Source organism: Electrophorus electricus, chromosome 12 (assembly GCF_041902795.1).
Source record: "Electrophorus electricus isolate QZ-2024a chromosome 12, ASM4190279v1, whole genome shotgun sequence".
NCBI classification, from domain to species: Eukaryota; Metazoa; Chordata; class Actinopteri; order Gymnotiformes; family Gymnotidae; genus Electrophorus; species Electrophorus electricus.
The window spans coordinates 827,501-855,107 of NC_137508.1; the positions used below are offsets into that span (position 1 = coordinate 827,501).

A 27,607-nucleotide genomic window follows, 5' to 3' on the forward strand; every position below is an offset into this window, starting at 1 on the left:
ACACACACACACACACACACACACACACACACACACACACACACACACACCACACACACACACACACACACACCACACACACACACCTGTCTGTGATATATAAAAAACAAACGCAGGCATACACATGCTGTCACATCCAGTTATTGGCACAGTTAGGATGGTTCCAGAAGAAAGAGGCTATTAAATATCACTGTGTGAAATCCAGTCACTTCTGTTGAACTTGGGATAAGTCTGAAAAGGTGTGATGCTCTGTTCCCATATGTTCACGCAAATCTTCAAACAGGACGTTATTTCCACGCGACTTCCCCCTCATCGTCTCATAACCATCACCGGTTCCTTCACAGGTGTGGTTGGGTGTAGTAGAGAGTTCATTGGCCAGCATGGGGAGCTCCGGTCACCCAACTGGCCCAGCCTCTGTCCTGGGTGAGCCGCCTGCACCTGGACCTCCATATGGTCGTCACCCACCTGCTTGGCCAGTGGACTACGTGGAGGTGTTTGGCGCTGCTGGACGTCTCAAGGTTAGAGGAGAGTTAAACTAACAGTACAAGAGCACAGCAAAGATCTTAAAGGAAACAGCTCTGTGTTTTCCTCCTGATTGGATAATCTCAGTCACAAAGTATATGTACACAATGATACAAAGTTCAGTAAATGACTGACTCCCTAATGTCAAATGTGTGGTCCTCATTTTAGGTAAAATTCACAGGACAAATACTTTGCTTATCTATTCATGTGTATGTGTATGTATATGCAGATGTGTGCGTGTGTGTGTGTCTTTATGTGTGTGTATATTTAGATTAAGCTCTAGCAAGCTTGGAGTCTGTGACAGCTGGCTTGCCAATCAAGCATGCTCATTTTAATACTACGTCCACACCCAGACCAATTTCAGTGAGCCAGTTTGATTGATTTTTGAGCAGTCTTTTGTCATATTTAAATTTGTTTTTTTAACAGAAAAATTCCTGAATGTTTAATATAATACTGTATTATATAAACATTTATGTTCTCTGGGTCATTAAAGGTTGAACTAAACATCTTAATTACCCAGGTATGAGTTATTGGAATAGATCAGTAGATTGTAATGTTAAATGACAAATTATAATGATAATTCATATGAGTTTGGCCACCTCATTCTCTCATGTTTCACCTTTCACAAGACTATTAAAAATGCAGGAACTGTATCTGCTTTGAGCTGCAGTGCTCTCTGGTGGAGAGAAGCTGATTTTTTTGCCCTTACTTTTTGATCGGTTCTGTGTTTAGGTTTCGCCTGTGTTCAGGTGTGTTCTCGGTTTGGGTGTGTACTGTGTTCAGGCATGTTTTGTGTTCAGGCGTGTTCTGTGGGTTTGTGCCTCGGAAGCTGACCGTGAGCAGAAACAAGGCCACAATTCGCTTCATTGCCAATGGGCTGTGGGAGGAGATGGGTCTCCGTGGCTACTGGACGTCTCCGTGGCTACTGGACGTCTCCGTGGCTACTGGACCACAGACCCTAGTGTCTTTCCTACCCTGACCCCTGTGCAGATCAGGGAGTGGCCTTGAACCTTCTAACTACAGATTACTCCTGACTGCTATAATAAATGCTGATAAAACAGAGGACACCACTGTTCATCAGCACCAACACTCACATCTCACTCACAGCTTTCACTGAGCTGGACTGAATCATTTACTGTAAATTCGTAGAGTGTGCTGAATAAAATTATTAATATAATACATATCTAAGTAGGTCTGTTGTTTAATAATATTATATTTTCTCACATTTTTTGATTTACTAGAATGTGCACAGTTGAAGATTGCATTAAATCCCAGCACACCAAAAGGACATCAACAATTAGGCTCAGAATTCTACTTCCTGACTTCATTTGTTCTGCTTGTTTCCTGTGGAAGGAGCCTGTGACAGTAAGGTGCTTCTGTTATAAATCACAACTAAACTGAGAACTGAGAACTGTGGAGCTTCTCAAGTCGCTATCAGTGATCTACAGATTCCTGCTTAGCGCGGTACCTAAGCTACAACGGTTAAAGGTTCAGTAACAGAGAAACACAACCACATCCCGCGCACCTGCTGCAATGTCACAGTCCAGGAAACGTTTGTGCTGTTCTTATTAACTTTTCAAGCATAACCTTAGACATGCTTCTGACATTGTAGAGAGGTGACATTGAATAAATAAATACAAGCTAAACTAGGCGACAGTCGCAGCCACGTAAGTGGATGTATGAAAATTTATTTATTTTAAAAGCAAATTCCCCACAAATCATTCTTTTCAATTTTTACTATTCCATTCACAAGTAACCCCGGAGGGCCCCCTGGTGGCAGGCAGCCTGTCCTGCCCCTGTTGATAGTAGTTCAACTGCGTTCATTTTGTTGGATATTGATTGTAGATCATGTCTCCTCATAGATTGGCCGGCGAAGTGCAGGACCCCCGTGGTAAGTCCTGTTACCACAGTGACGAGGGTGGTGAGCGGAGCAGAAGTGAAAACTCCTGTCCATGCAGGTGAGAACTGACTATGTCTGTGGTTAGTCAGTCAGGTCCACACTAATCACATAAGTGTGTGTGTGTATGTGTGTGTGTGTGTGTGTGTGTGTGTGTGTGTGTGTGTGTGTGTGTGTGTGTGTGTGTGTCAATCACCCCAAAAGGCTAAAGCAGCTCCAGACAAACCCTTTCAGCACGTATGTGGTGGTTCACTGATTCATGAACTGTGATTCTCACTGCTGCCCACTGTTTCATGTATTAAGGAACACACACACACACACACACACACACACACACACACACACACACACATCATTCATCCAACTCTATTACCTTCCACCCACTTTTCACGTTATGTATATTAATTAGTATGTGGGCGTGTGTGTGTTATTGTTATATCATTCAATTGTAATTAAATTGTCATCCCTCCATCCCTCCATCCATCCATCCATCCCTCTATCCATCCCTCCATCCATCCATCCATCCATCCCTCCATCCATCCATCCATCCATGCACTGAAATCTCTCTCTCCTCTTCAGTCTTTCATCTCCTACAGTCTGGCAGGCACATCCGTACAAACACCACATCCAGTCCAGGTGAGCCGGAGGTGTGCATATCTGCAGCCGCCGTCATCTCTCACGATGACATCACCCTGGTGCGACTGGTCATGCCAGTCACCTTGACCCCACAGGTCAGTCCTTTGTGTCTGCCCAAACCCAACACGGAGGAGAAAGGTCAAACGATGAAAAATAACCTGTCAGTCTTAAATGAATACTTCTCCCTGAAAGGTTTCAGCTGCAGAGATGGCCGAGGGTGAGGCGTAGGTTGGGAGCTGTTGAACATTGTTGTCATCTGGAGCTGCACACCTGCACGCTGATTAGATGGATCTGAAAGTCGGCACTGTGTAACCTGGACTAACTAAATGTGTATTTTCACACATTCCAACATTCCTTCCACAGGCAGATGTGTTTTCTGTGAATTATTGTGGCTTTCGAAGTAAGCGAGTGAGTGTGTTTGTTTTGTTTTGTTTTCCCAGGCAGTCTCAGACGCTGAAGCAGACTGCCTTTCCCATCATGCCCCATGGCACATGCAGCCAGCCAGCCACTGGCGGGACAGCGTGCCACCCTCTGTGTTCTGCGCAGGGTGCCACCTGAGGAGCTGCAGCCAGCCTGTCAGGCAGGATCGAAGGAAACAGGCTGGAATGGGAGCAAGATTTCAGCTTTTGCAGTGTTAACGGTTAAGGAACCACGTCGTTGCGTGCGTGTGAGGATTTCACATAAAAAGTGTGGGTTTTTATTTCAAAAACTTTTTAAAAAGGGTCAAACCAAAAAGTTACTTTCCCAGCTGAGTTCAGATCTAAGAAAGTCTTGCAGCTACCAGTCTGGTCTTTATCTCCTAAGGAAGACAGAGTTTCAGACTGTCAGGAAATGACTGTTTATGTGTGCTGTGCCATAGATGAAACCCCTCTGAAAAACCTTTGACATCGGTGGCACTGCCCTGTCTATAGTCACTTTAGTATCTGTGGGCTTTAAAGCCAATAACTGCTACAGAGAGAAATTTCATTACTGTAATTGCCTATCATTGCTGTTGCTAAAAAAGGTCAGTGTTTCCAGCCACGTTGCCTGCCACACCCTGGCCTGGCGTTTAGACATGTTCTAGTATACACACAAACTGACAAACTGTCAGAAATAGTGACGGGAGGTTTTACTGCTATGGCAGCAAATAAAACTCTTCAGAAAGTGGCCCTCCTGTGGGGCCCCCTGGGGCCCTGCGCCGTTGCGTCAGTGTGCCACAGACTAGCGCTCTGTTGCATAAGGCCCTGAACTCGTCTCTGTGCTCATGGAGCCAGAATAGCTGTGGCCCCGCCGGCTGAGACCGCACACTGAAATTAGGGCTCTTTGCTTGGGTTGCCAGAACTTGCCGGGCTCCGTTAGTCAGTGCGACACCGGCCTGCTTCGTACTCGGAAAACACAGATACAATGACATCATCACCTGGGAATCTGAGCTGTTTATCAAACAAGTTTAGAGACCAGGGTATTTTTTTGTTGTTCTTCTTTTAGAGACTAGCTCTTTTTTCCTGACGCAGGACGATCTCTCAAACACCCGTGTCATTATATTAATTAGCTGATTACTAAATGTTCTTAGATCAGTACGACATTCACATTTTGCAGTACAAATCCAGATACGCACTGACCTGTTTCATAACACCTCGTGGGACACAGAAGTCCCACCATGCAGCTGCAGCTCTCCAGTTCTGAGCATTTTTCTCACGTTTTTGGTGATTAGATCAGTTTAACCACATGACTCTCCGTCCAGTTAGTTTATGTAAAAGGACTCTGCTCCGTACGTTAATCAGCAGCCAGATCTCTTTTATATGATTCTGTCTGGTTCATATCTAGATAAGTTTCTCGATTTTTTGATCTTCTTCCTGTGTCTCTCAAATGCTCCTTCCCCAGCCGGTATCCCCCCCCCCACCACCCCACTCTGCTTGTAACTCCACCCACTCTCTGCACGTGCCCCTGTGTACCTGCCCCTGTGTATCTGCCCCTGGGTACCTGCCCCTGTGTATCTGTCCCTGGGTACCTGCCCCTGGATACCTGCCCCTGTGTATCTGCCCCTGGGTACCTGCCCCTGTGTATCTGCCCCTGGGTACCTGTCCCTGGGTACCTACCCCTGTGTATCTGCCCCTGGGTACCTGCCCCTGTGTATCTGCCCCTGGGTACCTGCCCCTGTGTATCTGCCCCTGGGTACCTGTCCCTGGGTACCTGCCCCTGTGTATCTGCCCCTGTGTATCTGCCCCTGGGTACCTGCCCCTGTGTATCTGCCCCTGGGTACCTGCCCCTGTGTATCTGCCCCTGGGTACCTGCCCCTGTGTATCTGCCCCTGGGTATCTGCCCCTGGGTACCTGTCCCTTTGAACTGGCACTTTTTGCCTTCACACCTGCACTACCTCATCCAGGCCACAAGGGGCCTCCATGAGCTCAGTTACGTGAAGTAAAGCAGGATGAAGACAAGCAGTGCAGTTCCAGATGGGCTGAGAACCAACACACACACACACAATCTTACTGCTACCACAATGTGTTTGTTTGTTTATTTAACAAATTTTGGAAGAAAAAAAAGGATAGTATTTTGGAAAGCAGAGAAAGTATGAATGATGGATTGAAGTTAAATAAAAGATTCTAACAAAGCCCAGTCAGTGGAGCGCAACTCTCAACAAATCTCTGATATTTCCTGTACTCATACACACTGACAGATTTCAGACTGCTAAACTCTACAGGAGTGTATTGCATCTGTGACTCAAAGGGTTAAACTACATTATGGTAAAGGTAGCTAAAACGTTTTTCAGTATTTTAAAGTTGTTCCTCATGTAAATAGTGTTATACCAAAAATTTAAAACATTATTTATTTGTTTTATTTGTATTTATTTATTTATTTATTTATTTATTTATTTATTACAATGAATCAATTTAGTAGTTTATATACATTTTGGAAAATATGTCAGATCATTGCTTCACAGACCCAATTTTATACTAATAAATGAATATATCTCCTTTTCTTTTGTTTGAACTCTTGCTCATTCCAATAGCATTGTCAAATATTTAATATAATTGTATAAAGTATAAGTAGTATTAGACACTAATATAATGTTCTCACTAATATACATGCTAAGTGTTGAAATAAAGAACCTAGCCACACCGGCGTGTGATTAAGGAAATCGTAAAGCACACAGCTTCTTCACCCCATGCTGAGATCTTTCAAAGTTTCAGCCTGTTGGTCACATGACCTGAACAGGGAGCCAGTCAGAGTGCGGGGCTCAGATTTCAGTTCAAGAGACGTCTCCAGCTCATGTAGAGGTTTTGAGAAAGAAAGAGGCTCGCTGAAGGGAGTGCAACTCTCGGCAGCTCACACCAGACTTTTCCAGGGATTTGATCCAAAACAGCCAAGCAGTGGAAGTACTCGGGTCCTGGTCGTTGTCTTCAGTGCAACAAGCTCCTGGGACCTGTGTGAGGGGGAGGGGGTGGGGAATTCATCCCTCTTTCTTTAAAGACTCAAAACTCTTCCTGGAAGCAGCGGAGAATGGGGGCTGGAGCACTCACCATCTGTGTAAGTAGAGAAACATACAGGCCAGGGCCAGAGAGGGAGACCAGCAGAGGGAGAGGGAGACCGCCTCTGAGATGGTCGGACATAAAATGTTGATTTTCATAAGAAGAAAAAACGCGAAAAAGTGGACTGAAGATGTGTTCAGGCATGTAGGGTGCGTGTGTGTGAGAGTGAGTGTCTTCTGCTTGTGTTTGGGCACACGTGTCTGTTGGCTGTCCTCTGTGGGGCGTTTAGGCAGACCTGCCTTACACCTTTTCCTCAGTCTTCCCTCTAAAAGGTGACGAATGTTCCCTCACTCCGAAATCCCTTTATTTATTTATTTACTTTACAGCAGTTATTTATTTACATAGCGCAAAGCCCTTCCTTATCCCTGGATGTTTCCTCCTGTCCACAAGCTTCTGATGGCCTTTCCTTGGTCATATCTCTTAATGTTAAACAGCTGATGTTGTGAGAAAAAACACAATTTGTGGTATCTGAAATACTGTTTCCCGTATTGCCATGGTCACCAGCTGCTGTCTGAGCCACAGGGAGCAGGCGTCTTAGTTATATGGTTGTCTGAAGGTAACAGAGTTGTCTTGTAATGCTGTGCTGGAGCAAAACACTATGCAGAGACCCCTGGGACATCCTGACGTCCACCACACTGCAGCTGTTAAGGTTGGGCCACCCAGACAGCTAGAGAGAGGCACAGTCAGAGACAGGGAGCATGCTGGGACTTGCTGTTCCCTACACAGAGTGGGGTGCTGGGAAAACAAAGCAAAGCCCTACATTCAGATGGAAGAAACCTCTCTGAAATAAGAAAATAATGTTTCAAGAGTCCCACATGGACGATGGTTTTTCAGACACCAACAAAGCTGCCAAAGAGAAAAATACCCACCAGCAGTGAGACTTATCCTGAAATATTCACACCTTCTTCAGTCATGTGTCTGTCAGCCCCCTGAACAGGACAGGTAAACTCTCCTCTGATGTTCTCGCAGCTTGCGAAAGGACTGGAGGGCATTCTTCTCTTTCTCCGGAGACAATAGAGGGAGGGTGTCATTAGTAATTAGGGAGCTTTGTCAAGGAGAGAGCAGAGGATGCAACTAGAGTCAGAGCTTTTACTGAAGAGCGTGTGCATGAGTGTAGGGGTGTGTGAGTGCGGGTATGTGTGGTGTGTGTGTTTTTGTGTGTGCACATGTGGGGGTATGTGTGGTGGGTTGGTGTGTGTGCATGCATGTATTTGTGAGTGTGCAGTGCATGTGTGTGTGGGGGTGCATGCACGTGTGTGGCTGTTTATCAGAAAATGTACTGGACATCTGTGTGCTGAGACTTGTTCTGAGTGGCTTATGTTATTAACACCCACCAGGGCACCACTGAACCTGCCCCAGTACAACCCCAGTGTGCTTCGGAATGCTTAGACTCCACATAAATGCCTTACGTATTTATGCACATTTCATTCAAGTAGTTTTGACGAGTCCCAGCAGACGGTGTCCTTGTAGAGGCAGTCTCGCCGAGTCCCACTTGTGCAGCAGAGTCTCTCTGCTCATCTTTCCTCCACACTCCCTCTGGACAGGACACAGGAGACGCCAACTAACATGTCAACACACACTAGCTGGTGGGAATGTCCTGCCACTGTGGTCAGACTCGCGCTGTTGGAAACGGGAGCACGAGAGCAGGAAGCCCAGGTCCTCCCTCGCGGGGGTAAGACGCAGACTGCTAGGCTCAGATTGTTCGTATCTGCGCGCGGGAACACACATTGCGCTCGAGTGGTGTCAGCATGCATACGTGCACGTGTTTGGCTGCGCGGTGGTTAATTAAGACACGCGTGCGACTGTCCTGACGCGTCCCCGCGTTGAATAAGCTCGTGAGAGCACGGGTCAGGCTATAGAGAATGTGCGCGTGTGGCCATAACGTGTCCACGAGAGAAATCACTCGGTGTTGCAGACAAAAGGAAGCAAAGTGCGGTTTGATATTTTATGGTTAAACACAGTACAGTAGGGTCAAATGTGCAGGTTGCTATGGAGACAGAGAGGAGCTGACAGACGAGAGAAATCTCCAAACGACGTTGTGCCGTAACCGTTACCACGGACATACATGTGCAGAAATGAGACCCTGTGCACGAACCGTAGGTCACAGGTATCTTATTGACGAACCTCACTGGGCTCACCGCTGGTGGCCTGGTTTCTTGGTTTAGCTCAGGGACAAAGATCACATAAATACAACTGCTGGGTCAGCGGCCGCGCTGTATTTTTAATACGTCTGTTGTAGGTGTGTCTCGTCTACTCAGTTCCGTTTAACTCCGTCTTATTTGTTCAAAGCACCCGACCTACCCACAAGCTCGAGCACCTTCCTCTCGTGCTAGAGTTAAGTCCCTGCTTGCTTTAGCTCGCGCACTTGGATACAGGTGCGCGGCAACCAGGCAGTGACGTAAGTGGCGCAGGGACAGGTTAGGTCCCTTCTGTCTGGGTGCCAGAGCCTTGTGTTGTGTCTCATTAGGAAAGGTCCCGGCGGACCCTGGCCCGAGATCCGGGCGTACGGAGCAGCGACGATGATGTGGCGGAGAGCCGTGCCCATGGTTGACTGCTGTCCTCTTCTGTGTTTCACCAAGCACAACAGAGCCGCCGTGCAGATCAGGGAGGACATGAAGAAGATGGTCCATCCTCCCATGGCCCAGCCGTGGCACGGTCCCGCACCCGCGCGGCCCTTCGGCAGCCCAGGGGTGTTCGGCGTGGCCCTGCTGGACGTGAGGGAACTGGGACTGGTTAAGGATGGCGTTCCCATGGTGATGAGGACCATGGTGGAGTATCTGAGACAGCATGGTGAGTACAGACAGCTAAGCCACAGTCTGTCCTGGACGTGTGCGTGTTTCAGGTTGTCACGTCTAACAGGTGGCATGTGAACTGTTGCTGAGGCGTGTGATTATTATTATCACTAATAATTATAATATTATAACCACAAAGAGTTAAATTATTTACGAAATCAAATATACGTAGTGATGAATGAGAGCAGCTTTTCTGAAGTTCCAAATGGACAAAAACGTTTTATTGGCACGCTGACCTCGTATCATAATGTAGAAATGTTATCACTGTGTGTTGTTGTGTAAAGAGTTAGCAGTTTGTGTTGTGTAGTAGAGTTTCAGTGTGTGATTGTGCAGTAGAGTTATCTTTGTGTGTTGTGTAGTAGAGTATCTGTGTTTGTTATTGTGCAATAAACTTATCTGTGTGTTACTAGGTAGTAGAGTTATCTGTGCATGTGCTGTGTAGTAGAGTTATCTCTGTGTGTGTGTTGTGTAGTAGAGTTATCTGTGTGTGTGTGTGTGTGTGTGTGTGTGTCTGTAGTAGTTATCTGTGTCTGTGTGTGTTATTGTGCAGTAGAGTTATCTGCTGTGTGTGTGTGTGTGTGTGTGTGTGTGTGTGTGTGTGTGTGTGTGTGTGTGTGTGTGTGTGTGTAGTAGTAGTAGTAGAGTTATCTGTGTGTGTTGTGTACTCCTGTTCTTGAAGACTGTACTGATCAGGTAACGTAGCACCGCTCCAGTCGACCTTTATCGTCACGGTTTGCACTTTGACCAACACGGCAAATGTCAATATGTGAACTGACTGTTGAAGTTGTTTTTGTTGCTGCCTACCAACCAGTCGTATCTGGAGGTAAACAGAGCAGTGTCGTCTAACCGGACGGACACTAATCCCAAAACAGGGAATATACTGGACCCGGAATCTGAGGAGTTGTGTTGTTGAAAAGACGCTAGATGAGCCCCAATCGCCTTCCTAATCTGAACATATTTAATTATTTTGGTTGGTCTTAATTCTCATTTTCACCAACACCCGCTTAAATGAAAAAGGCCTTTATAGTCTCAGTGAGCTGTACGGTGTTCGACACATGCGGATTATACACGTCCGAATCAAGGAGTTGCTCAATCAAATAACAGAAACATTTGATAAAGGCGCCACTGTTTCTCGTAGAGTGTAGTTCCCTCCTTGTCCACTGGATGGCGACATAACATAACGTCTTAACAAACGCTACAATAAGGCAAAATATTACAACATACCGCATTTATTGTATTGGTATTTATAAATCAACATGAATCAACATGCATACACACACACGATGGGGAAACCCAGTACTAGTCAATGTACTTATCTAATGCTGTACAATCCTGCAGATAAACATGTATTTATTGGGCTAGATTGATGTTTTATTGCACTTTTGCTGTGTACAAAGCACTATAAAATTTATAATACTATAGTTTTATACCTGTACCCCCTCCCTGAAGGAGCGCAGGTCATGTCATGTCTGGTGGTCAGGGTATGTGTTTATTGCCTATAGGACCCGGTTCCAGACCTGGGTGTGGTTGCTGTTGTATATCTCAGTATCTAGCCAGTCCTTGTGAGAATGATCCAGACTCTTAGAGTGTTCTCTCTCTCTCTCTCCCTCCCTCCCTCTCTCTCTCCCTCTCTCCCAGGACTGGAGCAGGAGGGCCTGTTTCGTGTGAGTGGCAGTGTGCGTGCTGTGGACGGTCTGAGGCGGCGGCTCGACAGCAGGGAGCAGTGGGTGGAGCTGGGTCAGGAGGTGGAGGTCTGCACTGTGGCCAGCCTGCTGAAACAGTACCTGCGGGAGCTGCCCGAGGGCCTCGTCCACCCCTCTGTTCAAAACGCCCTCATTCAGCTTCAGCAAGGTGAGGCCCACACTAGTCCCACCCTGACGTCTGCCGGCAGTGTTTTCAACATCCTCCCTTCCCAGGTATCCCGGGCAGAACTTTGGACAACCAGTTGTCGTTCTCAACTCATGTTTCTAATCTGACCTGGTCTCGCAGATTTCTCCTTTGTAACATATGAAGGATTCGGCCCTTTCTTAGGCAGGAAGCTACCCAGGTGATCGTGCGGTCTCTTGTGATCTCAAAGCTAGACTACTGCAACTGTCTACTTGCTGGTCTTCCTCTAAGAGCTATCAAACCTCTACAACTTGTCCAGAATGCAGCAGCACGACTGCTCTTCAATCTTCTTTAGTTCACACATGTTACTCCGCTGCTGCACTCCCTTCATTGGCTCCCTGTAGCTGCCCGCATCAGATTTAAAACCTTGATGCTCGTCTACAAAGCCAAAAATTAACCAGCCCCTTCATACATGAGGTCAATGGTCAAAGCCTGATCTGTACCTCGAATACTTTGAACCTCAAGTACAGCTCAGCTTGAAATACGTTGCTTCACATCTGTCCTGGCTCCAAGATGGTGGAATGAACTCCCGCTTGCTGTACGGACAGCAGAGTCCCATGCTGTCTTTAAACACAGACTGAAGACCCATCTATTTGTGGAATATTTAAATGACAACTGACATTGCTCCCAATGTATAACTAAATTATAAGTTATTGTAGGGTATTGTTTATGTTGTTTAACAAACTCTAGCACTTACTGTTTATAGCACTTATCATTGTTTAAGATGGACCTTTATTTTGCACTTCTAGGTATCAGCATTCATCCCTGTATTCTACAGTATTCTAGTTCATTGGTATGTTAGACTCTAACCTACTGTACTGTACTAGGATGTATTCTATGAGTAAATGACAAAGCACTTTTGTAAGTCGCTCAGGATAAGAGCGTCTGCTAAATGCCATAAATGTAAATGTTTTGGTTTAGTTGGACATTAAAATGTGAATGTAAAACTGAATATAACCAGTTCTAAATAAGCAAAACCGTTTCTTTGAAAATTAATGAATATTTTGCATTTATTACAGGTTTCTATGTGTGTAACTTCTCATGCTGGTGTTAAGTGTACAGTTGTTTTACACTTTCATAATTAGTCACAGAATAAAACGATCCCACACTAGGCCAGACATCGGATGTTTATACCCTCTGAGCGCTCCCACCTGCCTCCAGACCTGCTGCCTCCATTCAGGTCCGTGTGCTGTCAGAGTCTGTTCACCTGAGTCACCGTGTGGTCCAGGGCTGGCCGACGGGACGCTCTCTCACAGATCCTGCTGGTGTTTGTCTCTGTGACGCTCCGTGCAGCAGCTGCGGGGTATTAGGGAGGATTTGGGCTGCCTGGCTTTGGTTTTAGCAGATTAGGTGAAATTGTAAGGAAGAGCCTGTTTTCCTAGAACCAGATGCATTATGGGACAGTCACAGAAGAAGCTGACGCGAGTCATCAGCAGTAACGCAGCAGTTTGTGTCTGAGAGGAGCGCACGGAGTGAAAATGCTTCTGGACGTCATTACTGCGTCCTGCATATCAGCTCCTTCAAGTCCAATTCATGGAGCTGTTGATCTGGATGATTTGGCGAGAGTCTGTCATTTTTTCTGTCTTTGTGTGTTGTTCTCTCTCTCTCTCTTACTATTCCTCTTGCTCTCTTTCTCCCTCTCTCACTCTGTATATATCTCTTTCTCTCTCTGGGGCGTGTGTCACTACACTAATAATAGGGACAACAGTTGTCTCACCTTGTCTCACTGTCACAGGGACGCTGATGTGTCTCACGTTGTCTCTCTCTCACACACTCCTGCCTCTCTCCCTAATAACTCTGACTCAGCTTTCAAGACTTCCTGCTTCACCTTTCACCCAGTTTATAAGCATTTGCTGACTCTGTGTTCTGTTTCCTGTTTTGGAGACTTTTATTAATTCTTGGCCAGTTCTGTGTGAAAGATGGAAACAATCTTTTGGTTTTGATTTGAAGGGGTTTTGTGGGGATATTCTTATTTTGTGTGTGTGTGTGTGTGTGTTTATAGAGTCCAGTGAGGACGACTTCTGTAAGGACGTGCGGTCACTCCTGCAGCGGTTGCCAGACGTTCATTACAGTGTCCTGCGCTACCTGTGCCACTTCCTCACTCAGGTGGAACAGCAACAGAACAGCAACCGCATGACTGCGCTCAATCTGGCAACCGTGTTTGGGCCCAACATTTTCCAGTGAGTGTTGTGGCACTGCACACCAGGACTATAAATTGTAACAAGAACAATGTAGCTGTGACTCGTGCTTCGTAGTCAGATGGATACGTCACACATGGATACATGTCGTTCTTAGTACTGTGCCATATTTGGACATCAGGTACACATCAGTGCTCATCATAAAAACGCTTGCTGATATTTGGACGAAAATATTTGCCATAACAGTTTTCAGTTAAGGTGTATTTGAATAACGCACACACACACCCCTATTGGTAATCTGCAACAAGGAAGGTTCCAAGCTCACTGGCACATGTGTGTGTGTTTAAATATGCTGTTTTGAATACTGGACACCCTGTACCACTGCGCTTGGCCTGCAGGCATACACTCTGTGTGTTTGAGTAGCGCTGAGCTCTCTAACATCTCCGTGTAGTCCTGAAGGGAGTGTTCTTGTCAGCCATGGCCTCTGGCTAGCAGGTGTTACGTAGCAGGCAGGTCAGCCTGAGGAAGCCACAGGGGTCCAGGCATCGCTAGGATGCACTCAGGCTCGTTAATGGACTTTGTCTGTTCTGCATGTTTCCGCTTGTAACTGTAAGAACCTTCTGGGGCCTGTATGCCTTAAAGTATCCTGTGCGGTGAAATCCTTCTTGTCTGTGCAGTAAAATTAATTGGGATTGGCTTAGGACATCATCCCAGGTGATCCCAGCTGTGAAAGGTTTTATGTGTATGAGTGCAGCTGATGCTTTTGCAAAGGTGGATTTTTTCCGCCTGTACCATACAATGCAGAATAAGTACTTATTAGTGTCTTTCTCTGCTGTTTTTGCCTGGTTCCACTAGTCGTATAGCAGTGAGTAACAGTATGACATAACAGTGCGTAACGGTATGACATAGCAGGGCATAACAGAATGACACAGCAGTGCATAACGGTATGAGACAACAGTGTGTAACGGTATGACACAGCAGTACATAATGGTATGACATAGCAGGGCATAACGGTATGACATAGCAGGACATAACGGTATGACATAGCAGGACATAACGGTTTGACACAGCAGTACATAACGGTTTGACACAGCAGTACATAATGGTATGACATAGCAGGGCATAACGGTATGACATAGCAGGGCATAACGGTTTGACACAGAATGGTGTTAATTCTTTGATGTGTAATGAGCAGGTCAGCTCTGCCACTCAGTACAGCCTGACAGACGGACCTGTGGCACAGTCGCCATTTCAAATGTCATTGATCCTATCTTAAAGAATGCGGAGTTCAAAGCCAACGCTGTGAAATGTCACAGCGGCTGGCGTTCCCCCTGCTGACAGGTCGGAGCCGGCATTACACTCTCTGGCCCCGCTGACCGCTACTGAATGTATTGTGGTGCTTCAAACACACTCATGCCATCCGTACCACATTGGTGTAGCGCCTGAGGCTCCGTTCATGCGCGGTTGGTCTGTGGGGTCTGTGTCAGTGTGATGGCGTGCTCCGTCTATGGGTTGGGCTTTAGCTGGGTACCTCCTGGTACCTCATATAGTTAAAAAGTGCTACAACCTTTGCCTCATTCCCAGCCCAGGATTCAACAGTGTTCATTCAAAGCATCCAACAGTGAAACCCACTGTAGCCCGCAAGTGCATTCATGCTACTGTAGATCAATTTCATGTGTGTGTTTAACAAACATGAGTTTTTAAATGTAGTGTCATCATAGGTCTTGCTGTACAGGTATGTCAAGGTAGAACAAGCTGGTTTGGGTTAAATTGCCTTATTTTACTGCTAAAGATACAAAAATAAAAAAACATTTCAACACGAAGAAACAAAATGTATGAGGATGGAAAATGTACGTTGTGTTACTCTTTCAGAGGTCTCACCAGAAGGCTAAACTCCCCAACAACCCTGCCTGGGGCCTCACACTGCAGCGTCATCCTGATGTGTTTGCGTTCCCCTTCAGTGTGTCCCCAGGTTTCGATGGCATGCATGAGCAGAGTGTGTGTAATAAGATCACAGCTACGCTCATTCAGAACTATAGCGCCATCTTCGGGCCGGACGAGGGAGCGGAGCGTGCTGAAACCGAGGCGTTAAATGTTATCCTGGTCAAAGTAGGTGCTGCCACCTCAGTCTCTTCGCTCATGCAACCAATCAGAGTGAAGCAACTGTCCTTTAGCCAGATTCACAACCTCTGTGCACATCCAATACGATCAAGGCTTTATATGTTGGTTATTATAAAACTTCTGTAATGTTTTGTGTGATTATGCTCCCCTTCATATACAGTTACATGTCTTAATATTAGTATTATGTTAAGAAGTTTTCATAAGTTTATCCACATTATGAATTATTGTGAATAGCACATGTATATATATGACGCACATAGGAAAATGAGATTTATTGATTCCACTGGTGAACAGTGTTTTTATTTCCTGCAAAAATACCTGTTTATTAGATATGTTTACAAGCTGAATCCAAATTTGTTTTCAGAATTTCTCTATCACGCATAGTTTTTATTCCAGTATGCTCATATGTCTTTATGTATAGTGTGGAATAATGGTACCAAGGAGAGTGGCGCCCCTCTGTCACTAGACTACTGCTGGACACAGAAGAGGGATGTTCCTGTGGACAAATATAGACAAAACTCCTACATTGTACATTTTAGATTTACATTTGTACACATTTTAAGTGTATTAAGCTAGATTTGTGAATGTCCTATATATTTTATGTAATCTTTACACATCATACATAGTAGAAAAATTCAGCATAAAATATACTATAAGGTCCAGCTATAGAAATGTATTTATTTTTTAAAGTTAAACATTTCACAGTGTTCATTTTCCAATCATGAAAGAAATCACAAACTAATTTCATATTAACACTATTTTCCACAAGAATTTGATCATTAATTCAGAATTTCAGCCCTAGGATTTTATATACGTGCATAAGAGTACATAAGAACACTGCACTGCACACAGGGATAAACGTATCCCTCCGCTGCACTGCACACAGATACAAGCGTATCCCTCCGCTGCACTGCACACAGATACAAGCGTATCCCTCCGCCTCCCGAGCACTGCTGATGCTCGACCAGGGGCTGGGTTGAAACTTGTCTATGTGTAGGTGCCAAAGAGAAATTCAGTACTAAGAAGAAATTCAGTACTAAGCACTTGGGTACTTTAAAGTTCAGGCATGGCAGATGTTGGAGCTGATTGGGTAAAAGGTTCTGATCAAAACAAGAGTCAGTAGTGGGTGTGATGAAATCTCATAGTCCCTATAGACAGCTGAGACATGTATGTGAAACAGCCTTACAATGTCTGAATGGATATGTAAAATAAATGCTGATTACTGAGCAATCGTACATTACACAGCAAAATCCCCAGTGATTACCTCATTCTCATAGGAGCTCTCTAAATGTCTACAGTGTAGGTGTTAGTTCAGCTCTGGGGATTTGCTTTGTAGATATTAACTTACGTGTGGAATGGAATTGGCCACTTGACAAGCATGCCAATCTATGGGAAGATTTCCTCCACAACCTAGATCCCCAGAGTTCACCACGACCCCTCTCTGTGGCTACATGTTGAGAGGCTGTGAAAGATCACCCTGCACAGCAGGTGACGGGTGAGTGTTGGTGTGTTCCCAGGAGGCCCACATGGATACAGCACACACTCAGACATCACTGCAATCTCCAACCACAGAAGCACCCAGTCCCATTCTCAGAAAGAAGGTACGTGTGTGTTCGTACTTCTTATCATGCAGAATGTAAATGTGGGTAGTGCATTTTCCATATTTTGTAATGAAATTTGACCTTGAATGTTTGAATGTTACTCTTGAGTGCCACACATGTCAGCATGTGTCCATTACTCTGTTGCTGGCCTACTGTGACTTGATATGGTTGATTATCTTTGATGGCATTTTGTACTTTTTGGAATAACTTATAAGGTAGAGGTGCACACTGCCCACAAGTGCAGCAATGTTTTCATTATATGAGCACATCTTGAGCAATTGAGGGTTAAGTGCCTTGCTCAGGGTGGTGGGACTTGAACCAGCAACCTTCCAATTACAAGTCAAGTACCTTAACCACATATACTTTTCATTTTTGGTTTCATAAAAACATGTTTTGTAGATACATTTCACCTTAGGATGTAAAACAAAGATTGTCCAGATGACGTAAAGTCTGAAAGGTCAGTGAGAAGAGTAATTTATTTCCCAGTCTGATTTTTTTTAAAGAGTCCAGATATATAAAAAACTTAAAATCATCCGAGTTTTGTTTACAGTGAATGAGACGTGAGTATCTGCCCGTAGGAGACCTGTAAAGGTCTTCAAATTAACATACAAAACGTGGACGTGCTCGGGGACTGCTGTTGGGGAACTCTGGAGATGATTTAGGCTTCATGTTTGTGTAGATTTGCTGCGTGACCTCGTGTGAACTGTGGCCTTCTAGAATGACTTAACACGATATTTTCTCATACTGCCACTGTGCCATGACTCTTGATTCATGGCATGTTATAAAAGACAGCATGTGTCAAGCCCAGAGAGACGTCATATCTTTCTGATGTACTGGTCCTTAGTCGTATGTGTGCTCTCTTCAGAGCTGTTTACATCACTACAGCTGACTCAGATCCACATCTCTGTTGCAAATGGATATTCCCTGGATTGCAACTGGACAAAGCCGCTGTGGTATAAGGGTCTGGTATGCGAGGTGCATGTGGCTGACGGTTCCTTTAACAACAAGGAACTGATCCGTTGCTGGTCCTTTACTTGTTGGACAGGCCACACGGAACAGCTCCAGAGAAGAAAAGGACTCACCGAGAGAGAAAGATCCACGCTCCGAGAGCCTTTCTTCCACCTCTCGGAAAATAAAGGTAACGTCTCATTTTTCCTAACACCAATGCCAGTGTGCTGCGAGGTTTCGCTCAGCCTGCTTCACTTATTGGTTTGTGTGGTAGGAGTGTACTGATTGGTGGTTGAGATCAAGGCAAAGTCTTGCAGTTTGGTCTTGCTGCTCGGTGAGTAGATAAGTCACACTGATCCTTTTTCTGGAGTTGATTAGTCATTGATCTTCCACCAAGCATGCGAGAGCTCATCACCTCATAAAGGGCTCTGACCTCTGACAGCTCATTGCTTTTATTTACAAGCGTCCCCCTTCCCCGTTGCCGTGGGCTCCTATCATCAGCCCTTATCGCCATGGCGAGGACCAAATTGCTGCCAGGACTTTATTTTAACCTCTTGTTCAAAGAAAGGAAAGAAATATGTGTGAACATTTTCCACAACTTTTCCACTTCTTGGAGCTCTGAAGTCAAGAAGCCCTTGCTAGATTCCAGCTTATGCAATGTTTTTGTTCTGGGTTTGAAATTCAAAACTTAAAAAAAAAAGAAAAAAAGCAAACAACCTGTTTGCACAGCTTGGCGGGGTTCGGTGCCTCGTGCTGAGCTAGCTCCGATAAGAGGTAGGGCAGCGTCACAATACCTGGTGGCCAGCACAGCGGACCGACTGAGAAATGCTGGTGGAAAAAAACACACAGAGATGGTGGTGAGAAATAAGAGGATCTCCAGCTGAGGAGACGTTTCCCACCATTAAAGGGCTCACTGAAATCATTCATCTGAACACGTAGCCCAGCTGGAATGGGCTTGCTTGAATTACACTTTATTTTAAGTTCTTTTCACAGCACTGTGTTCATGTGTAGGGCTTGCGGCTGATGATGGGCTGTAGCTGGGCACCCTAGTGCGTCTGAGATGGGGACTGCTGGTTTTTCTGTTTGGTATGTGGTGTATAATTCACACAGGTCATCATTCTTAAACGCTTCCTTCATTGAACAAGCTCTAATGGATAATGGATCTGATGCTGGACCGTTAGTTTTCTTCCTGGCCACTGCTGTGTTAAAAGACTGTTTCCTTGTTTGGATGTTTACAGTCCAGTTCCACACAACTTTATGGTGTTTTCGGCCTTACAGTGAGATACAGCTGAACTTAATGTGATTAATGGTTTGAGCTGTGAGGATATAACGTCCTGCCAGCCATCATTTTGACAATAAATGCTGTAATAACAACATAATAATTAACTTCACCCATGAGCCCAGTCACATGTCTAATTCAGACACACCTGCTTTTTGCTTAAAAGTAATTCCACTATATTACTGGAATAGTTCATTTATAGATTGTTTACATGTAGAAAAACTTAATGCACATAATCTTGAACTCTGCTCACATTTCTCTGAAGCACCAGGCTTGCGTGGGAGGGTCTCTGATTTAAGTCATTGGTTTTATTTTTGCTGGTGTCAAACGTAAATAAACTTTATCAGCTGTGATGTGAGATCTTCTATCTTCTTTCTGTAGTTGCGTAACTCTGAGAATGGTGGAAATCTTTCGTTATTTGTGGGAACTGTGCCAGACACACCACAGTTGGGGAGTGTTATCAGGGCTCTGCTGTGTTAGGCTCAAAGTTCCTCGGCAACACAGCGGCACAGAGGCCAGGGTGACCTTCCTCAATGTCGGGTAGTTTAAGAGATGCCTGAGAAAATATGTAAAAATTAGTTTACAGTTAGTGAAAGCTGTACTACTAATGAGAATGTGAAGGTTTGCCATGACTTCCATAAATGGGTCTCTGTCTTCCATATGTGGAGCTCTCTCTGTGTGTGTGTGTGTTAGTGTGCGCACGCGCGCGCATGTATGCTCCTATATGTGTTTATATTATTTCAAAATATAATAATATTTAATAATTTAATTATAATTGTTGTTTAATTGAGAGGATATTACTTAAGTAATAATGCTTAAGGAGTTCATGCAAATTCAGAAATTAGTTATGGGTATGTTGTGAATATAATTTGTAAAGTAATACTGACACTGGATGGAGGTTACTATACAAAAAAAGAGTATGTTTATATAGACAATCAACAGTTTTGCCTCAATATATATTTTGATATTATATAAACAAAGCAGTTTTTCTTTTTTGTTGTTTCTTTTTGTGCAGTCATATGTCTCATACACACACACACCCCACACACACACACACACACACACACACACACCCAATTTGCAGTGTTTGAGTCCACAGCCATGACACAGAATGACATCTGATGAGCCACAGCTAACAGCCATCTGGTTGATTTATTAAACTTCTTTTGTTCATTATTTTAAGTTAAACACTGGTGCAGTATGAAACATTATAATGCAGCTAATATTAATGTTATAATGACTTAATATCAACATTATCATGACTTAATATTAACATTATGAATTAATATTAACATTATCATGATTTAGGTCTCTTCACACAATGACTGCAGTTAGCTTAGGCTGTTTGTATAAAAGATAAAAGTAATGATAGTAATATTATTGTTATGTTTACTCTCTCTCTCTCTCTCTCTCTCTCTCTCTCTCTCTCTCTATATATATATATATATATATATATATATATATATATATATATATATATATATACACACATACGTGTGTGTGTGTGTATATGATGCACTTTGCTTGTATAGGTGATGAAGAACTGAAAATGTCTATTTCTCTGGAAATTCTCTGGAATCTTTCTCTCTATATATACATACACACACACACATGTATGTATATGTATATATATATATATACACACACACACACACACACACACACACACACACACACATACACACACACATATCGGAGTGTAATCCATAACAGTCACAATAACCGACAAGACTGCTTTGCATTTCGATTTCTCAGGAGTGTTAGGCTGTGTCCAAAATCTGTCTGCTCTTTTTCTTCAGGTAAGCACTGTGTGCAAAAAGGGTGAAGTAAAGTAGAACAGAACTTGAAGGCCAGAGTTATTTATTATCTTCTCAACTAGTCATATTATTGTTTCAAACCTTTTAATCAGCTAGGCTGAACACAATGTTGCGATCTGAAAATAGCACGTCTGTGTCTGGTGTTGGTTCACACACACACACGTGAAAGCTCTCTGCAGTGTGGGCCTTGAGTAGTGAGCAGGTTAAACCTCCTACACGTGAGATAAGGGCAGAGCCAGTAGTGACTCTGTCTCCTGGTATTCGGTATGAACTATAACTGTTAATATCAAAGACAGCATTCAGTGAGCCACTGCTGCAGTATTCCAGTGTTTCATTTTCCAGCTGTTGGAATAACTGGTGGTGAGTTGACACATTAAGCTCAGATGCTGTGCTTGTCTTAGATATGCCCCTCGGGGTCCATCTCACAGTGACTTCACGTTCACGTTGGTGTCTCTTCTTATGCCACCCCTTCAACTCTTGTGCAGTGTCAGGTCTGCCGTGCATAAATTACATAAATGAAAGCAATAGTGTTGTAGTGTTGCGTGTCTTTATGCTGAGACAAGTATGGGATCATTAAATTACTTTAAACTAACTCTACCAGTTTTTTCTCACTTTTCTGATTTCTTGTCAGTAGAACAGTGATTTATTAACACATGAGTGTCCACTGTACTGTGTTTTGTCACAATGATGGCAGACCAGGTGACCTGATCAATACAGTTCCCTGCGCTAGTTTCACATGGGTGATGTAACTCAATCAAGGTGTTGATCTTTAACACACATTGTCATGACTTTCCAGGTCTTGTCTTACATTCTTCAGGATTTGTAAAACTTTTCTTTCTTTTTTATTCTTTTTCATGCAATTCTTTAGAATAATGGTTTTCTCTGCCTCTTCAGTGTGGCATTGGAAGCCTGATGCTTTATTTGCTCCACTAACTGGCTCTCATTGCTTGTGTCCTGTATCGGTTAGCAGGGAAAGCGAGACCCAAGCCGAGTCTGGATCCTGCCACTTCCTGTTTCTTCTTCGTCTGGATCCTGCCACTTCCTGTCCAGGGCTACTGGAGTGTGTGTCCAGCAGAATGAATGTCCAGCTGTCTGACAGCCAGCAGTGGCACTGCCCACTCTGCCCAAGTTTACTCAGCATTCTTCTAACTGTGTGTGTGTGTGTGTGTGTGTGTCTGTCTGTCTGTCTGTGTCATCTGAAGAAGGCGAAGTGTGAGGTGGTGTTCACATCACTTCCCCAGCCAGTTCCGTCCTCGGGATTCCCACACAGCAGGCAGCCCGTGGAGAGGAGCTCCAGCCCCAGGGTGGAGAGCACAGGCCCTGGGGCCGAGCACATGGAGCTGGGCCCTCCTGACCTGAGCCCTGTTCTGAGTGCGGGCCCGTTGAGCAGGTGAACATCTAGACTTTCAGGTTAATCTGCACTGTGTCAAGCAGTGTTTATGCATTAGAGTGTAATATTGAGCAGTGGTGTAGCTTTATTGTGCACTCTAGCGTTGTTAGTGAGTTTAGCTAGGTGTGTGTCTCCTAGGTGTGTGTCTTTGTGATCATGGCATTTTATCGTGAGTGCCTTAGGGAACCGATCATGGTTGACCAGTTGGCAGAGGCCGACTGACCCATGTGCACCTCCGAGAGCAGAGAGACGTTTGCAGTGGACACTGTACTGTCGTATATACACTTGTTTATTCTGGCACTAGTAGTGTTTTCAACACTAATTGCCTTCATTCTGTGCCAAGTTTCTTAAAAGTCCTCAGATTGTCATGTCCACTATTTCCTAAAGCAAAGTTTTTGCAGTAATGTGGGCCAATAGTATATTTGTTGGTAGCAAACAATGATAATGTTAATTTATGTTAATGATAATGTAATTTAACCAAGATTAATGTTTTAGATTATGAATTGGATTAATGAGAGTTTGGATTGTGAGTTAGATTAATGAGTTATTTAATCAGAGGGGCAGATATACTGAGCGGCTTCTTTAAACAGCGAAAGAGTCACTCTGACTTAGTTGTTAAAAACCCAGAGTGGCTGTTGTTTAAAGGTTTTTCTTTACAGCTGGTAGGACTAAGGCTCACAGGTTTATTAAACTCCAGAGCCAGAGCATACATGAGGTTAAAAATAATCCCAATTATAAAGTGTATTCACAAAAACACACTTGAGCTAATGTCTTATTATTCAGTTTGAATGTAAGAACTAAAACATTAATTTAAATGTTTGCATTGATTATTAAATTATTATTATTATTTTTTTTGCTTTAAGGTGTGCAGTCACTTGCTATTTTTTATATTCAATTTTGACTTCATTCCCGTTTTCTGTTAAACGATGCCACAGTTGACACGCGCGTCCATGGCAGTAGAAGGATTAAAGCATAGCCACCTTCCCTCCCCACCAGCTGCTCATCATTGCTGATCCTGGAACAGCTCTTCCTTGCCAGAGCTTGAGCTTTACATACTGTAATGCTGTTCTCAGAACAGCATGAAAGGGCTGGCGGTTGTAATAGGGTTAGTATGAGCCCCCCACCCCCCATATTGCATCCAATTTTAGAGGTACCGTTATGCTGCTAGCCGTGTGCCACAGAGCACTGGATTCCCGGCACACTTTATAAATGTCGGAAAGCTGATCCAGGAGTGGAGATCAGGTGTCTCCCAGAATAGCATGAACTTGGCAGCGTTAGCCGCTTAGACGGTGGCTGAGTAAGATGGATGACCATTCTGGTTATCAGGGATGCTCGTGGTGTGAAGTGCAAACACACCCTGTTGTTGTTCAAACTGCTTTATAGCAAAAATCATAAATGTATGAAATCATATAACTCTATTATTACTATCATTTAAGCACAAAGGACATTAAAATATCAGCCATTATGTTGTCGTTGGCCCTGTGATGGTTATTCTTTTCACACCAAGAGAATTATTTACTGCAGATTAGTAAACTGAGTGTATAATAAATTATCTTAACGGGCTAACGACTGCAAGGCTATGAGGGGCTATGGGTTTGCCACACTAGGTCATCATATAGGTAGTGTGAAACATAACAGCAACGTAACACAGCAGGGAGGATTGAGGTTTAATTTCCATTATGTGTGGCATAAATGCACACAGGCCATGTTTGCTATGTAACGCTCTTACAAGGGCTAGGTAGAGAAAGGAGAATAACGTGTAGTAACATACAAACACAGCAGGATGAAGAGCGATTTCTCCTTCTCCTGTTTCGTCTGGTCCTTCTCCTGGCTATTGTTTTATCTCCATCAGGATGTGTAGAGGTACAGCACACTGGAGAAACTGTAAATCAAACGTTCTCAGAACTTCCCCATAAGAGGGTGTGAGCTGTGTTCTCTTCAGGGACCCAGGAAAGGGAGGGGTGAGTGTGTCACTCGAGAAGCGAGGGACAGGCATTGTGCCCCATGACTAACCAGGCCCCGATGTCTAGTCCAGTACAGACTGGATCTGGCAGCCTTGCAGCGCTGGAGTAGATTGAGTTGCAGGGAGTTTAGTTAAGGGCTAGTCTGGGTGTCCTCAGCATTCGCCAGCCTGCCCTGGCTATGAACCGACAACATGCCTGCATGAGTGTGAATGCGTTTACTGGAAACAGGACCCACTTACTGGAAATCTGACACAATGTAAAGCTACAGTCTCGTACACATTTGTTTTTATATATATATATATATATATATATATATATATACACATTTCTTACATTACAGTATTTTCACTTACAATGTGATCAAGTTAAAACCCAGCACAATAGCCAAATTAGTTATGTGTAAGTTTGGTCTCCAGTAGTGTGTATGTATTTGTATGAGGATCAGCCGTAACCTGACACCCACTAAATGAGCCTGGATTGTCCCTGGAATAGATTCCAGCTTCTCATGGTATTCACCTGCTGGGGGTGTTTCTCAGACTGTCCATAGGCATGGGCATCTTTCAGTAGCAGCACACTGGCTCTCCACCAGGGCAAACCGGAGCTGGTCACCAAACAAGTCCACGCTAACATGCAGACGTGTCTCCGTTTCCATGTGTGAGGGTTGAAAGGATTTGCCTGTGAGTCTCAGCAGGTGGTTCGACGTTGGATTGGCCCACTGCACCTTTGCGAATTCAGTTTGACCATGTTTCAGATTAGGACATCTAAGCATACATAACTTGGCTAGTGTTTACCTGTCTACTGTGTCAAAATATCAAGTTTCACCGGTGCCGTCAGCAGTAGTGATCTGTGGAGCTGCAGTAGTGATCTGTGGCGCTGCAGTAGTGATCTGTGGAGCTGCAGTAGTGATCTGTGCCGTCAGCAGTAGTGATCTGTGGAGCTGCAGTAGTGATCTGTGCCTTCAGCAGTAGTGATCTGTGGCGCTGCAGTAGTGATCTGTGCCGTCAGCAGTAGTGATCTGTGCCGTCAGCAGTAGTGATCTGTGGAGCTGCAGTAGTGATCTGTGCCGTCAGCAGTAGTGATCTGTGGCGCTGCAGATTTACTTGTTGGGCACACTGTGATGGCTTTAATTTTTTATGTGCAGATCTTCTAAGGTAATTAATTCTAAAAATGAATTTAAAATGACTTATTTCATTGCTTATATTTATTTCTCTATTTTTCTATAAAGATTAGTTTATGTGATGTATTGTAATATGCAAATAGAAACAGTAACTAACCATGAGTTGAAACAAGCCAGTTTCACATAGACATGGTGAGCTATGGACAGGCTGCCCACAGGCTAGCATCAGCAGAGGGGTAAACATCACCTCACTCTCACAGCAACCCTGCATCGCCATGGGCAACAGAAAGAAATACACCCATTCCACTGAGACATCCAGTGAGAGAGACCGCGGTAAGGAGCCTGGCAGACAGCTGCTGTCCCACTTATCCCCGACTAAGCGTCGCTCTGAACTGTGGGAAGGTCCTACATCCAGGATTGTGTTCATCTCGATCTGTATTTTCCGATCCCAGCATTCACTGTAGTGTGCACCGTACTACAGCAGTTTATCATGTGAGCTGGTCCTCTGATATAAGGAGGTAGGCTGTTTAAGAGTCCTGTACTGGTATTTAAGTGTTTTATTTTAGCTCACTCAATGGCATTAGCTTTCTTACCCAGCCCAGATTGGCAAGGTGTAGAGCATAAACGTGTGTGTGTGTGTGTGGTAACTGGCACTGTTGCTCACAAGAGTGTGAACTTCATTTGATGAGCACTTTGGCACACCCTCGTACGGTCAGAGGAGCAGGTTTGTCGTGACCAGCAGACCTTCACGCTGGCCTGGTCCTCCAGGTCAGGCACTCACTGGGTCAGTCCAACACATGTGAGGTGGCAGGCGGAAGGATTAAGCTTCTCTTACCTGCAGAGCAGTCTCGCAAAACACAACGTTGTGGAAATATGTCTGGAATGAGATGCCAGATTACAGAATTCTCATTTACAAACCTGCCTTTGTTCATCTCACCACGAGGAGAGGAGTAGAGAATGAGAAATGTAAACAACATTTTGTAATTAAAATTACGAGTTTGTAATTAAAATTACGAACTTGATCAAACACTTCTGATTTTATTAATGTGTATATGAAGGCTCAGTGAACTGGACAGCATCTGTGTAATTCCTTTTTGTGGGTGGGAACATCACCCTTCTGTACTCGTACGTGCATACACACACACACACACACACACACACACACATGCACACGTGCGCATCCCCCCCCAACACACACAACCACATTCATAAATTCTGTAGTGCAGTGAGTCATATGATGAGTCTTTTAAAGTTGTTTGAACCTTGCCCCTATTTTTCATTCCTGTGTGAACAGGATCTAAATCCAAACACACACACAAACACACACACAGATTTTACAACAGCCTACGTGAAGGTGTGTCACGTATAACTGAGTGGTGTATGCCAGGAGTCTCAGTAAATGAGCCACAACAATTCACATCCTGTTCCATAGTCCCCACAGTCTAAGCAAGCGAGGGACTCCGAGCACGTTTCTCTGATCTGTTTTTAGCTTGATTATTCAGCTAGAAGTCATTAAAAATTTGCTTCTCTTTTTCAACATGTGGGAAGGATGACGCATCGGGGATGCCGTGCTTGGGCGGCCACTGCTGTGTGTGTGCAGTACAGTACCTCGCTCATGTCTGCTGCTAGGAGCTCACAACCTGTGTTTCTCTGGTACACAACCTGGGCTTCCTTTTCTCTAGTACTCTCCTAGAGTCCAACTAGCAACCTTTTACTTTAGGTTGGTACCAATGAACATCAAGTGTTCTAACCACAGCAATCTGCTATCATGGATTAAATATTTTATCAAGAACAACGCACGTCGACTTCTCAAGAGCTGTTGATCGCTGAGGTTGCTTTACAGTTGATTCCCACCTGAGTTTGATAATTAAAGTCACTTGGCTCTTTATGGTCTCTGTGTAAAATCTGCTTTGTATTTTCTTGTCTGTGAGGCCTTTCATGGGAGCACCACAGAATACGTTAAAAAGTACGACATGCATGCCAGCTGTG

The 27,607-nt window shown here is 44.3% G+C and overlaps 1 protein-coding gene and 1 long non-coding RNA gene across 7 annotated transcripts in view; both read left to right on the forward strand.

The window, feature by feature from the left end:
* Positions 1 to 4,997, forward strand: part of LOC145660401 (uncharacterized) — a 5,012-nt gene extending 15 nt beyond the window's left edge. The window contains exons 1-4 of the long non-coding RNA XR_014126754.1: positions 1 to 1,887; positions 2,385 to 2,480; positions 2,999 to 3,150; positions 3,496 to 4,997. The exon at positions 1 to 1,887 is cut by the window's left edge and continues 15 nt beyond it. This is a non-coding gene — a long non-coding RNA (uncharacterized LOC145660401). The remainder of the gene's footprint in view (positions 1,888 to 2,384; positions 2,481 to 2,998; positions 3,151 to 3,495) is intronic.
* Positions 4,998 to 6,406: 1,409 nt separating this feature from the next.
* The window catches only part of fam13a (family with sequence similarity 13 member A), a 43,515-nt gene continuing 22,314 nt past the window's right edge, over positions 6,407 to 27,607 (forward strand). The window contains exons 1-8 of one of the 6 annotated variants that reach the window (XM_081724988.1): positions 6,407 to 6,562; positions 9,144 to 9,354; positions 10,995 to 11,207; positions 13,246 to 13,423; positions 15,343 to 15,490; positions 17,020 to 17,103; positions 18,149 to 18,241; positions 22,350 to 22,537. In XM_081724988.1, the coding sequence (XP_081581114.1) occupies positions 6,536 to 6,562; positions 9,144 to 9,354; positions 10,995 to 11,207; positions 13,246 to 13,423; positions 15,343 to 15,490; positions 17,020 to 17,103; positions 18,149 to 18,241; positions 22,350 to 22,537 (1,142 nt within the window). In that variant the 5' untranslated portion in view covers positions 6,407 to 6,535. Of the gene's footprint in view, positions 6,563 to 6,650; positions 9,355 to 10,994; positions 11,208 to 13,245; positions 13,424 to 15,253; positions 15,491 to 17,019; positions 17,104 to 18,148; positions 18,242 to 22,349; positions 22,538 to 27,607 lie in introns of those variants that run through there. The other 5 variants (XR_014126654.1, XM_035531583.2, XM_081724989.1 and 2 more) reach the window with 5 other exon arrangements.